A 14575-nucleotide genomic window follows, 5' to 3' on the forward strand; every position below is an offset into this window, starting at 1 on the left:
CAGTCAGAGCACTATTTCAAGTAAATAAATTACTGTACATAAGCCAATCTCTGACCATCCAAACCATCGCACCATATGCCCTACCCCTGGAGGAAACCCTCAGTGGCCCATCCAGCTCCAACTTGCTGATTTACTGTGGTGTCTCCCACTCTAAAGCCTAGAAATTGACTTAGGGATATAGAATGTAAATCGATTCCTGATAATATAAATATGCCCATATTCAGTGAGGATAACAAAAATTTCTGCAAAATACCCTAAAACATCTTAAAGTGATCCCCATCAAATATCAGAAAGTAATGCTTCAATGATTTTAATTATAAACCCATTGGTAGAAAATGGAAATGTAAAAACTGGATTAAAAATCTGCAATTCTGGTTAACTTACCGTAATTGCCTTTGTAGTTAAGGAGAAAGTCCAGAGTATTCAGGAATAAGAAGTGGCCATTATATGAAACTGTTCAAATATAATATTATATAATGGATATTTTTCAAGACCCTACTGACCACAAAATATTATAGGAAGCAGAGAATATGAAAATGGCACAAATTTATTCAAATGGTTTCATCCAAGCATTTTCAAAACGCCAATGCCTTAGAAATTAAAGTCAAAAGATAAGAAAATGAGATGTTGAATTTGAAACCAGAAGTCCTCAAGTACTAAGGGAACTTCTGATCTCAGCACCTAGCTTTACAGTCACAGAACAAGAGACACACATATTTCTATCTCTTCTTAACCAACTGTCTCTTACTCTGCTCTTCAAATAGGAAAAGAGCTGCTTCTTGAGTGTATAGAGAGGATACTGAGAATGTTAAAGAACCTATCCTTCTATCCAAGGTTTGGCCCTCCTGGGAATTAATTATCTCTGTTTTTTAAAGATTTTTCCTTGGAAACAGGTGTTTGGGAGAATTCCTGTACAAACAACACATCCTCACCTGACTGCTTCTTTTCCCTGCACTTAAACCTATGAAATAATAGCCTATATTCCTGGTCTAGAAGATTATGTGATAAAGCACCCCTCTTATAGGCCCTTGGGTATCATGAACTGGAACCTGAAAAACTAAGTGCTGTATAAACAACAACATGGGGTTTCATGCAGGTTGCATATCCCTGAGGAAATTTCCTCACTGGCTGAGGCCACCAGAGGAGGTTGAGATACTGAGTCGATCTCCCAACTGTGCTATAAACACATCAGGACACATTCTGCTTGTAGGAATCTTTCGACTTGATATATTTTCAGGCAGAGTGATATCTAGAGTTGGAGACCAAGAGAAGGCTAAAATCCTAGTGCCAACTTGTATGGTATAAAAATATAAAAAGATTGATTTGTATCCCTTTTGGGGAGAGTCTAGGAATTCCACTGGCCATTCAATGAAAAAAGCCTTATCTAACCAAACAGATTTTGTCATATTTTCTTGACACATAATATCCTCAGGACAGTGGAGATTTGAAAAGCCAAATATGTTTAGTCATCTTGCAAACACATACTGAAGCAAGGCCTCTGCAGCCTTAGGAGAGAGTGTGGCTTCAGTAACCTATCCTAAGAGTTGAAGCAGCTCTTGTACTTAAATGTATGGCTAGGCAGTGGATGGAGCACCGGGAAAAATAGTAATAATAGCAGTTGTCATTACTAAGTATTATGTCTTCTAATATGGTGTATTTCATTGATTAGTTTTCATATATTAAACCAACCTTGTACCTGTAGGAATCCCACTTGGTCTTGGTATATAACCCTTTTTTATATGCTACTGGATTCAGTTTGCTGGTATTTTATTAAGGATTTTTGTGCCTATATGTATGAGATGTTGGTTGTAGTTTTCTTTTCTTGAGATATCTTTGTCTAATTTGGATAAAAGGGTAATACTGATCTTATATAATGAGTTGGAAAGTGTTTCTTTCTCTTCTATTTTTTGGAAGAGTTTGTGAAGGGTTAGTGTTAATTCTTTCTTAAAAGTTTGATAAAATTCACATTAAACTATTTTTGAAAAGTTTGATAAAATTCACTTCAAAGTGAAGTCATCATGGCCTGGGTTTTCCTGTGTGGGAAGTTTTTTAAATTACTAATATTACTAATTCAATATCTTACCTCCTTATAAGTATATTCAGATTACCTATTTCATTTGCATCAGTTTCAGTAGTTTAGGTATTACTAAGAATTTGTCTATTTCTTCTATGGTATATAAATTATTGGTATACAACTATTCCTAGTATCACCTTGTAATCTTCTTTTATTTCTGTAAGATTGGTAGTAATTTCCCCTGTTTCATTCCTGATTTTACTAATTGGAATCTTCCATCTCTCTTTTTATTTTTTGAAATATTTTTTATTGATTTTGAAAGAGAGAGAAACATCTATGTGAGAGCAAAACATCCATTGGCTGCCTCCTGCACGCCCCCTACTGAGGATCAAGTCTGGAACCCAGGCATGTGCCCAGACCAGGAATCGAACTAGCAACCTTTCAGTGCATGGTGAAGCATCCATCTTATATAAAAACTGCTGTTTGAAATTTTAACCCTGCTATTCTGGCTTCTGGCTTAAATAATAAGGAAAATAAGACTACTCCCATCCAGAGAGGCCGTAAAGATGCCCCAGACAGAGTTGTCAGTGCTGACACCAGGCCAGGCCTTGAGATATGATCTCATGGCCTCTTCCCAGCACACAGGCCTTCTTTCTCAGAAGGCCCAGAAGTCTCACTCCAAATTTGGGAGACAAAGGACTGGAAAAAGTATAAATAGAGAAGTTTCCTCCATGTTGGGGGGCCCAGAATTTGAAAGACACATTTCTCTCCGGACCTGCGCAGAATTTATCAATAAAATGTAACTCCCTTTCTCTAAGCGTGGCTTGGTTTTTCTCCGGTCTTCTGCAACAATGGGACAACCAACCAACTGAGCCACACTAGCCAGGGCTCCATCTTGTTTTTTAGTCAATTTAGATAAAATTTTGTCACTTTGGTGATCTTTTCAAAGAATCTACTATTGGTTTTGATGTTTTTCTGTCCTCTGTTCTCTAATTGTTATATTTCTGCTTGAGGCTTTGTTACTTCCTTCTGTTTGCTTGGTTTTATTTTGCTCTTTTTTCCAATATCTTTATTTTTTTAATATATTTTTATTGATTTTACAGAGAGGAAGGGAGAGGGATAGAAAGAAACATCCATCAGCTGCCTCCTACATGTCCCCTACTAAGGTTAAGCCTGCAACCAAGGTACATGCCCTTGACTAGAATCAAACCCTTGACCCTTCAGTCCATGGGCTGACATTCTATCTACTGAGCCAAACTGATTAGGGCTCTTTTTTCTGGAATCTTAATTTAAATGTTAGATTGCTAATTTGAGATCTTCCTTCTTTTATTGATATAGGTATTTATAGCTACAAATTTAGATGCATCCCATCAGTTATGTATGCTTTGTTTTCATTTTTATTCATTTTAAAGTATTTTCCACATGACTTCCTTTTGACCCATTGAAATGGCTCTCCTATATGGTCACTGCTGCACGTGGCATCTGTCTGAGGAATGTGTCCTGTCTGCCCTGATGGTAGAACCAAAGCCTCTAAATAATGCACATTTGATCTGAATCAGCATCTCCTCCCCCTTCCTTCCCTGTGCATGAGACACATCATGTCTAATGCACCACAATAACGTAATAGTTAGAGCTCAGGCCTAGAAATTAGATCAGTTTGTATTTAAATCAAATCTCTACCAAATTTTAGCTTTTTTTACCTTGATCAAATGATGCTCACAGTGAACATCAATTTCCTTGAACATAAAATAGAATTATTAATTCCTCTCTCAAGGGGATAATGTGAGAATTAGATAAAATACCACACTTAGCAGAGTGACATAAACACAGAATGTTCATTATATGTTAGTTCTCACTGTATCCACATTTCCTTTATCTCTTACAACTTTTCAAGGATTCTCAACTTCAGTCAGACTTTTAAGTAAAAAGAAGATCAAACACTCGTAGAAAGATTTCAGAATTATGACTTATGAATCAGTATTCAATACTTTAAAACTTGGTCTTTCTTCTCTCCTAATTTCAGTATTCTCTCCAGATTCTACCAATACTTTATCAATATAGACATAAATAGATAGAGATATAGTGACAGAGATAGATATATAGGGGTATAGGTATAGGTATAGGTATAGGTATAGGTATAGGTATAGGTATAGGTATAGGTATAGGTATAGGTACAGAGATAGATAGATAGATAGATAGATAGATAGATAGATAGATAGATATAAATTGAGACAATTACTGCCAAAAATCTGAATTGGTCACATCATGAGCTCTGATTTCCTGTAACAGACATGACAACAAACCTTGAGCTTTTACTTCCTGTAACAGACATGACAACAAACCTTGAGCTTTTACTCTATGCCAACCACTAATCTAAGCACATTATATGCTTTATCTCACAGAATTTAGGTATAAAGAGTTGGAGGAGTTGCCCGAGATATTATAAAAATAAAAGTACCAGCAAAACTCTTACTCTTTAGCTTGATTCAAAATGTATTATTAAAGAGCATGTTTTCTAACCTCAGGACAATGACCATAGAACAGCAGTTTTGCACTACCTACGAGGTTTTCACATGTTACTTTGCACAATCCTCCCTATAACTCTGAGACAGGTGTTACTAACACTGTTTAAGATACCCTGGCTGGCTCATGCACCCACTGATGACTAGAACATTCTGTGCCTTAGGTCCCAGATTCTAGAATCACTTCCTAAACACAACCATAGAGAGCTGCTAACACAGCCCAGCTGGCTCTCCCTGCCCTGGTGGTCACACATGCCTTGGCCACAAGAGAGAAAGTATAAACTGACTTGGTTGGAGCTGCTAATTCTAGTCTTCTGGGAGTTGAGAGTAAAAGTCACCTTAACTCCTTCCACTTGAGTAATACCCATTTAAATATTTCCCTGAAACCACATGTGAAAATGTTTATAAGGAAAACCCAAGAAGACCACATAAGCATAACCAGCCCCAGATCACAGAAGCTGTTTGGTTCTGAGTTTCCAACCCATTTAGGTCCAGACTCCCGGATCAAAGGAGTTATCTCCTGGCTGAGTGCAGGCTTTAAAAAGGAGGCTTAAAAGAGCTGCGTTCAGGGTCCTGCTACTCAAGGCAACTTTCATTTGTTGCTTGATTTTCTGGTGTTTACAATCCTTAACTTTTCTGCTATAACATAGTCTGATATTTCTGCGGCTTTAAATCAGATTAGATCTCAAATCAAATGCCTATCTATAATAATAAAAGCAATAGTATAATTATGTAATATGCTAATTAGACCAGATAGCTGAAGGACCTTCTGGACAACCTTCCGGACAAAGCTGGGGCTGCGAGGGCCGAGCTCCTTGGACAAATTTCGTGCATCAGGCCTCTAGTTATGATATATTTCATCTGATCACCAAGAAAGACTGGCAAGAGAGTAGAAGGTGGCTTGGAGAGATGTCCTCTAACGGTTAGGTATTTTTTCCATCAATTTATTTTGAAACCTAAACTTTGGAAGCTGTCTGACTAAAGAAATTCATTATCTGAGCTGGGATACTGTGCCTCACACTCACAGGATGGTGTGAACCTATAAAGCAGAACTAAACCCAGGCCCATAAACTGAGCATCATTTAGGAAGTCACAGCAATTGTTTTCAGGTCATTAAGTGGGGGGGGGGGGGGGGACATTATACTTAAGATAAAAATGGATGAACCTGCAGAGCAGTCATTAGCAATGGGTCAGTGACTGCTACCTCCATGCAAAGTGTGCTCTACAAATAAGATGCCTTGTTATTGAATGGATCTGTTACTTCAATCCCAAATGCATTCTGTAAGGGAGGTACAGTCTGTGATTCCTTGTTTTTTATATTGAATTTATTGGGGTGACATTGGTTAATAAAATTATATAGATTTCAGGTGTACAATCCTATAATACATCATCTGTATATTGTATTATGTGTTCACCACCCCAAGTCAAGTCTCCTTCCATCACCATCTATCCTCACTGTACCCTCTCCTACCTCCCCCTACCCCCATGCCCCTCTGGTAATCATCATGCTGCTGTTGTCTGGGTCTGTGAGTTTTTTTGGGGGATTTGTTTGTTTGTTTGGGAGAAGTGTTGTACTGTTGGGTTTCGTTGGGTTTTTTTGTTGTAGTTTTTTGCTTAATCCCTTCACCTTTTTTCACCGAGCCCTACAACCCTCCTCCCCTATGGTGATTCTACTGTCATGGATTTTTATGAAACTGGCATACTTGGTCTACTAAGGAATCAGTCAGGATATTATGGACCAATACCTAAGATAAAATAATAAAATTTATATCATTAAATTATTTTACTTACTATAAAAGTAATATATTTCTTTGTAGAAAACTTGGATCAGAACATTTTTAAAAGAATACAAAAATCATCCTTAACCCACAATTCAAATAAGCACTATTAGTCGTTAGTGTACTTTTTTCAAATACTTTTCTATGTATAAATGTTATTTTGGACAATTTAGATCATAACTTGTAAACTGTTTATAATTTGTGTTTGCCACCCAATATTATATTGGAAGACTCTTTCCACGCCATTAATTCTTGCAAATAAATTTAATGTCCACATGATATTTTAAAACTATAATTCATTAGTTGTTCCTCTTTACGTAGACAACTGAAATGCTTTCACTTTTACACTATCATAAAAATATATTGTGAAATACAACCTGTAAGCATAATTTTTGTTTATATTTTTATCTCTAATAGATTCCTAAGCGTAAGGAGTACTGGACCAAAGGACATGACCAGTTATAAAGTCCTTATTGTGTACAATCAGACTTCTTTCCAGAATATTCTATATCAATACACACTCACCAGCACTGGGTAATATAATTGTCATAAATCTTTGCCAATTTGTCAGTTTGAAGTATGTCACTGTTTTTAAATTGTATTTCTTTGATGACTTATGAAATAGAGGAATTTTTAGATATCTAATGTTTTATCTGAGAATTATCTTTTTACTTCCCCTATTTTAATACTGGTGTGTATAGATCCTTTTTTGTAAAAATAATTTCTACAATAATGATGATCTGTTATACTTGTTGCAAGTACTTTTCCAGTGTGTTACATATTTTTATGTAGTTGAGCCCATTAGTTTTATCTCGTGTTTATACCATTGCATTTCGCTTAAAATGCTCTTTCTCCATCAAGAGATTAGATATATATTTACTTTTTTGTTTTTCTGTTTTTAAACAGATCTATGTTTTAGTTGAAGGCTTTAACACACGGTACTTGGGGTTTTTCTTTCTCTCTCTCTCTTTTGATGATGGCATGAAGAGAAAAGACTTTATTTGAAAACTTCCCATTCAAATATTTAAAAATATTTTATGAACTATGCATGATATTATTTTAAGTATTATTTTTAAATGGGGTTCTTTTGCAATTTGATTATACTTGCTTCTTCTTGAGCTTATCTATGCTCATCAGTTTTATTTGATATTTTTGAGTTGAATATTTAGTTCATTTATTCTCTGTTTATCTTTGTTTCTTAATATAACAATAAAATATTTCAAGAATAAGAATAATGATATGTGGGGAGTTCATTTTTATTCTTTCATCAAAAATTTAGAGTGTGTGGAGAGCTCTATGTTTTACCTTTAGGATAAAACTTTGGCTTATGTAATAATGATATACTTTAGTACCTTTATGCCATTTATTTTTCCTATTTTATATATGAGAAAGTTTAGGCACAGTCGACTAAGATCTATACACAACTTCACATGGCTACTAATCAGTGAAAACAGAATGAAAAACATTCTGGCTATAAAGAATATACTCTGTCCAACAAATTATGATGCTTGTGTTTCCTCTTCACTTTAAAAGTAGCTGTTTTGTAGTAGATCCTGAGAATTTCTCCTAGTCTTCCTTAAATTGAGTTTTGATTTGCAAAATGACCCTGAAACCTAAACATGACAGAAGTTCTCTAAATAGTGAATTCTAAAGTTTCCAATAAATCTGGGGAGCTTCGCACTGCATCATGCTGTCTGCTTCATCCTCTTCAAAATGTTCTTCTTCCTTCCTGTTTGATTATATCCTTAGATAGTTGTGTTTAAATATAGTATAAGCTCACAATCTGCCAGATATATCTTACTGGAGCCTCAAACATTCACTCGGTTCTGTTTTTCTGGAATGTGACTATATCATTTCTAATATCTAATTGAATTCACTTTAATATCTAATTGCATTCACCCTGAAACAAATTAAAGATAGTAAGAATAATGAACTCTGACTTTAATCCTCATCAGCACAAGTGACAAGAAAAGAGACATGTGGAAATAGACTCTTGAATTCAAGCCTCTGCTCCTTTATGGGTCTTCTCTTTATTCCTTTTCTGTATGGGGTAAAACACTATGGCAATTGTTGGGAGAATAGCCATCTGTGTACAATTATAGGAAAGCTGTCTGGAAAACCAACAGTCATAATACTGTGTTTATGTATACGAGTGGAATGAGTGAGTGAGTGAAAGAAAGGAGGAAAGGGGCGAGGGAAGGAGAGAAAGAAAGGAAGTGCTATGTATTCATTATATGACTAATACATAGCAAAAGTCTTGGGTTTATCTGCTTGGGGTTTCCATCAGTCTTACAGAAAACAATCCTGACAGAAAGTATTTGCTTGATCAAAATGTATCTGCCACAACTGCAACCCCTGTGCTATTCACAGATAAATCAGTTATCCAAAGGCTAGAGTGGACTCATGGAGCGAAGGAGCAACGTGACAGAATTCATCCTGCTTGGCCTGACACGGAACCCAGATGTGCAGAAACTCCTGCTGGCTGCGTTCACAGTGATCTACTTCCTCACCATGGCAGGCAACCTACTCATTGTAGTGACAATCACCACCAGCCGAGCCTTGGGCTCCCCCATGTATTTTTTTCTTTCTTTCTTGTCCTTTGTAGATGGCTGCTGCTCTTCTGCCATGCTCCCCAAAATGATATTTGACTTACTCACTGAAAAGAAAACTATCTCCTTCAAAGGGTGCATGACTCAGCTCTTTGCTGAACATTTCTTTGGGGGAGTTGAGATCATCCTGCTCACAGTCATGGCCTATGACCGCTACGTGGCCATCTGCAAGCCCCTGCACTACACAATGACAATGAACAAGCAAATGTGTAGCCTCCTGGTGGCCATGGCATGGACCGGAGGATTGCTTCATGCTCTGATTCAAATTCTTTTTATCGTCTGGTTACCCTTCTGTGGCCCCAATGTCATTGACCATTTCATCTGTGATCTTTTCCCTCTGCTAAAACTCTCCTGCTCTGACACTCACATCTTCGGACTTTTTGTTGCTGCCAACAGTGGACTGATGAGTATGTTAATTTTTTCTATTCTTATCACCTCTTATGTCCACATCCTTTGCTCCCTAAGAACTCACAGTGCTGAAGGGCGGCAGAAGGCTCTCTCCACCTGCACCTCCCATGTTACTGTCGTTGTCCTGTTCTTTGTACCCTGTATATTTGTGTACCTTCGGCCCATGATCACCTTCCCCAGTGATAAAGTGGTGGCTCTGTTTTATACTACGATAACACCCATGTTTAACCCTTTAATCTACACCCTCAGGAACTCAGAGATGAAAAATGCCATGAGGAAGCTCTGGAGCCAAAAACTAATAGAGAAAATCGAAATAAAATCTATTCATATTTTAAGAACAAGTGTGACTAATAGAAAGGATAATGGTCTTGAAGTCAAAATAATGTGAGTTTAAGTAGATTTTGTTCTCCTTGCTTTCTAAAATCTTCAATGGTTTCTCTTTCATAAAATATCAATATTTGATTAAATGATGACCAAAGTTCCCTACAGTTAGAAACTTCTTTGTATTTACGAATTATTGCTCAAAGGAACATTGCTAATCAACATAAAAATGTCACATGTATAGAAAATCTCTGAATTTGTGTATTCTGTAGAACAATTCTCTGTAAATCTTCAGGTATAGATAATATAACCAACAGGCTAAGTAATTAAAATATTTAAACAAATAGGCCTGATGGAAATTTTGTTGAAAATGCTTAGTTTTAATCCCAACTACTGTAGTCAAAGTAGATTTATTATTGTAAGAGATAAGGATCAACCAAAAATGAATGGGTTTTGAGGAATGAGAGGGTGTCATTAAGCAGGACTCATTCCAAAATTAATGCTTCTGTGTTACACAATTCCAGATAGCACCATTTACATTGTAATATGGGCTCTTTCTGAGATAAATTATTTTTCTGCCCAAAGCCATAGAGGGATATAAAATTCTTCCAAGTACATTCAGAGACCAATCTTGCACAAGATTTGACAGGCAGAAAATAATTTATGTAGCCCTTTTTTCTCAAAGACATTCTATATACCACTTCACCTCCAAAGTAATTTTTTATTTAATGAATTTGTGCCTTAGCTAATAGGAACAAAAGTATCTGGTACAAATGAGAGAGTTGATAATAGCTGAGTAATCAAGACACATTCAAATTTGAATAGAAAATTTCTATACAACAAAGGAAACAATTAAGAGGGTGAAAAAACTACCTATAGAATGGGGAAAACTATTTGCAAACCATACATTTGGTAAGGGGTTAATATCCACAATGTATAAAGAATGCATATAACTCAAGAGCAAAAATAGCCCAACTTAAAAATGGACAAAGGACTTGAATGGACATTACTACAAAGAAGATATACAAATGACCAACAAGCAAATGCTCAAGGTCACTAATCAGAGGGAAATTCAAAACAAAACCACAATGATATATCACCTCACATCTGTTAAAATGGCTATAATCAAAAAGACAAAGAGCTAAGTGTTGATAAGGATATGAAGAAAAGAGACCCCTTGTGCTCTGCTAGTAGGAATGTAAATTGATGCAGCCATTACGGAAAACAGGATGGAGGTTCCTCAAAAAATTAAAAATGAAACTTCCATATGATCCTGTCATCCCACTCCTGGGTATTTATCCAAAAAATACTGAAATCAGTATCTCAAGGAATTATTTGTACTCCTATGTTCATTTCAGCATATGCACAATAGCCAAGATGTGGAAACAACCTTAAAGTCCATTGACAGATGCATGGATTTTTTTTAATGTGGTACATAGACTATTATTCAGCCTTTAAAAAGAAGGAAACCCTGCCATTTGTGACAACATGGATGAACCTTGAGGTCATTATTCTAAATAAAATAAGCCAGTGAGAGAAAAACAAAATGAACTAACAAGCAAAACAGAGACAGACTCATAGAGTGGGGTGGTGAGGGGATTGAAGGCCTGAGTTGGGAGGGGATGGAAGGATTGAGCAAAAAAATAGAAAAAACTCATTGGCTGGCTGGAGTGGCTCAGGGATTAAGCATGGACCTATGAACCAGTAAGCATGTCATGGTTCGATTCGATTCTCAATTCCCAGTCAGGGCACATGCCCGGGTTGCAGAGTTGTGGGCTCAATCCCCAGATGGGGGGTTGTGGGGTGCAGGAGGCAGCCAGTCAATGATTCTCTCTCATCATTTATGTTTCTATCTCTCTCTCCCTCTCCCTTCCTCTCTGAAATTAATAAAAATATTTTTTAAAAGAGAGAAAAAAACTCATGGACACAGACAACAGTCTGGTGACTGGCAGGGGAGATTGGAATTAGGGAAACGTGGAGGAAGGCACGGGGGCGGGGGGGATAAATGGTGATGAACAGAGACTTGACTTGGGGTGGTAAATACATAATACAGTATACAGATATGGTGTGGAATTGTACACCTGAAACCTATATAATTTTGTTAACCAGTGTCACCCAATAAATTCAATAGAAAAGGAAAAAATGACAAGGCATCATTTACCCCCCAAAACAAGGAAAGAAAACAATATTGCATAATTCCACTTATATGATGTATCTAACTCATAGAAGCAGAAAGTAATAATATTGGTTGCCAGGGGCTGATGGAAGAAGGTGGAGGAATGAGCAGTAATTGTTTAATGGATATAGAGTTTCATGTTGGGAAAATGAAAACATTTGGGGATGGTTGGTGGTGTTGTTCACATAGCAATTTGTACACTTAAAAATGTTTGAAATAGTACATTTTTGTTATATATTATTTACCACAATAACAAAATGCCGGGGAAGAGGGACAGACTGAGTGAGTTGGTAGCAAACAGGAGCAAACTTGTTAATTCCTGAGGACAAAACTAAAGGCATTGCTTCTGTTTCTGGTTCTGGACTTCAGGAGTGTGTCAATTTGGTTTAAAGGTACAAGCTGATAACAAAGAAAGGTGATTCTGTGCTGGACTGCAGCCAGCTCTTCATCACCTCAGAATCAGAGAGAAAGAAGATTGTAGTGGAGCTTCCTTTTGATAGCGTTTCCATTCTCTACCTCTGCTATGTTGTCTTTATACAAGAGTGCTTGGTTGGATGTTTTTTTTCTCCCTGGCTACCATGTGAAAACATAGTACTTTACTGTATTTCCCCAAGCTTCTCTCCCTGTGGGGCAGAGAGAAAAGCCACATTCCCCCGAATACATCTTGAGACTGTCATCTAGGTATTCATCCCAAAGGAAGTAGATATATCTATGACTTGTATATCACTCAATCTTTGGCAGCTAGGAATCCTGCCACCTAAGGCTTCTCAGTCAGTCACTGATACGAATGTCACTATTTCCCAGGTTTACCTGGCACATAACCTTGAAGACACTAGCACTTCCATTCTTGGAGAAACCATATCATTCAGAACAGTCATGTTTCCAGGGAGAAATCCAGTCTCTGAATTCCGACCTAGGCCTAACAACACCGCATATCCCATGCCAGGTTCTCACCAATGTCAAAATGAGCAACAAAGCCCTACAATGAGCTTTCCAACTTCCTGAACCCAGTCCCAACCTAAAATAGAGCCAGAGACACAAGTCTAACCAAAGCTCAACTTCATTTCTAAAACTGGCCTCCAATGAGATTTGTGGATACCAAGTGGGAGTAAATGAAAGACTTTGTTTAAAGCTACAAGATATATTTCAGCAGAACCAATTACTAATTCTCTGAGGACTGGAAAGGTCAATGCAACAAATCCTGCACTTCTTGCAAGCTTATTGAAACATTTCTCTAGAGTCAGTGAAGAAATAATCGCAAAAAAAGGACATTTAAGTAAACGACAACAGCAGAGCCATGTACCAACAATCTGAAGATTAGTAGGGGAAACATTGTCCCAAGCTTTGGGGGTTAGAAGGAAGGCTTAAATCAGGAATAAAAAGAATTCTCTCTAGATTGCTCATGACCTTGTTGGGAAACCAAAATATAGGACAACTGATTTGAGAAAACATTGTCCAATCAAGTTTATTTGATGCACTTAAACATTTTATAGTTTCATATACCAGTTTTTCCTAATTTAAAGAATTTTTTATTGCTCCCATTATTTTTAATTTAGATTGAATATAGTTCTACATATCTGAAAATATATATATTGAAGATGTAGTTATACATACATAGGAAGTCAAGAAAGTGGAGAAATTAAATCCTTGAACTACCCAAGTTTCCAAACTGAAAAAGCTCATTTTCTGAGTGATCTTGGTCAAACTGATAATGTGAACCAAAATAAACTAAAATGCCCAAGATTGAGAGAATTGTCTAGAGCAGTGGTCGGCAAACTGCGGCTCACGAGCCACATACGGCTCTTTGGCCCATTGAGTGTGGCCAGGAAGTTTCAATCGCACTGTACGAGCGCGCCCACACGTGATATTTTGTGGAAGAGCCACACTCAAGGGGCCGCAGTTTGCCAACCACTGGTCTAGAGATATAAGGATTCCAGTGTCAGGCTGGTTAGCTCAGGGAGTCTATTTGCAGGTATGTGGCACATGCCATGAGGGGAAGAAAGCAATGATGAAGCTAAATTTGCAAACGGAGGAACTCACAATCAACTAGATCCAGGTTAGTGATAACTACATCCTTTTCTCCAAATTGTAAGCAGATTGACTTCACTTAGTTTATTTTCACTGAAGTAGTTTTTGTACTTAGAGTGTGAATTGAAGATTAATCTTTTTCTCTAAAAATGAAATTGGGCACAATGACATGAAACTATCAGTCAAAAGCACTGTCTGTACTACTGCCAGATAAGACACTGCTGAGAACTACTGAAGCCATTTATACAGCATTATGGTTAACATTTATGTCTCACTAAGTTGATGGATTCTGCAGGTTTCTGTTTTAATGACTTGAAATTCTCTTCTTTATGACTTCCCTGTGGCCACAATGAAGTCAGAATTTGTGAATTAAATCTATTAAGAATGATTAACCATATAGTCAACATCTGTAGGAGTCATAGATAGAGAAGAAACAACTCAGAGACTTCGCATTCTTAAAAACTAAACATACCTTTCCTCTCCTTTACGGAAGCTTAGAGGTTATGATGCTGACATAGGAAAAATATGTGGTTGTGTGTTTTGGCAGGGACTCGAGAAAGGAGAGAGAGGGGGAGAAAGAATAAAATACCTTTATGGTCTTTTGTATCAACAACCTGTACTCATTCTAGAAAACCCATGCATAGATCATTCCCAGAAAAAAAGAATGTATTTTTGTATATATTCAATATTTCCACCAGTTAACAATGAAAACTTCAAGT

General features: G+C 36.9%; 1 protein-coding gene across 1 annotated transcript; it reads left to right on the forward strand.

Moving 5' to 3' along the window:
* The first annotated feature begins 8664 nt into the window (after nucleotides 1-8664).
* LOC102440706 (olfactory receptor 4C5-like) lies at nucleotides 8665-9719 on the forward strand. The gene has a single exon (XM_006092090.1). It carries the CDS (start codon nucleotides 8718-8720, stop codon nucleotides 9717-9719), a length of 1002 nt encoding a protein of 333 aa, XP_006092152.1. The 5' UTR covers nucleotides 8665-8717.
* The last annotated feature ends 4856 nt before the right edge of the window (nucleotides 9720-14575 follow it).

The sequence above is a fragment of the Myotis lucifugus genome, unplaced genomic scaffold, assembly GCF_000147115.1.
Source record: "Myotis lucifugus unplaced genomic scaffold, Myoluc2.0 scaffold_97, whole genome shotgun sequence".
In the NCBI taxonomy this organism is placed as follows: domain Eukaryota; kingdom Metazoa; phylum Chordata; class Mammalia; order Chiroptera; family Vespertilionidae; genus Myotis; species Myotis lucifugus.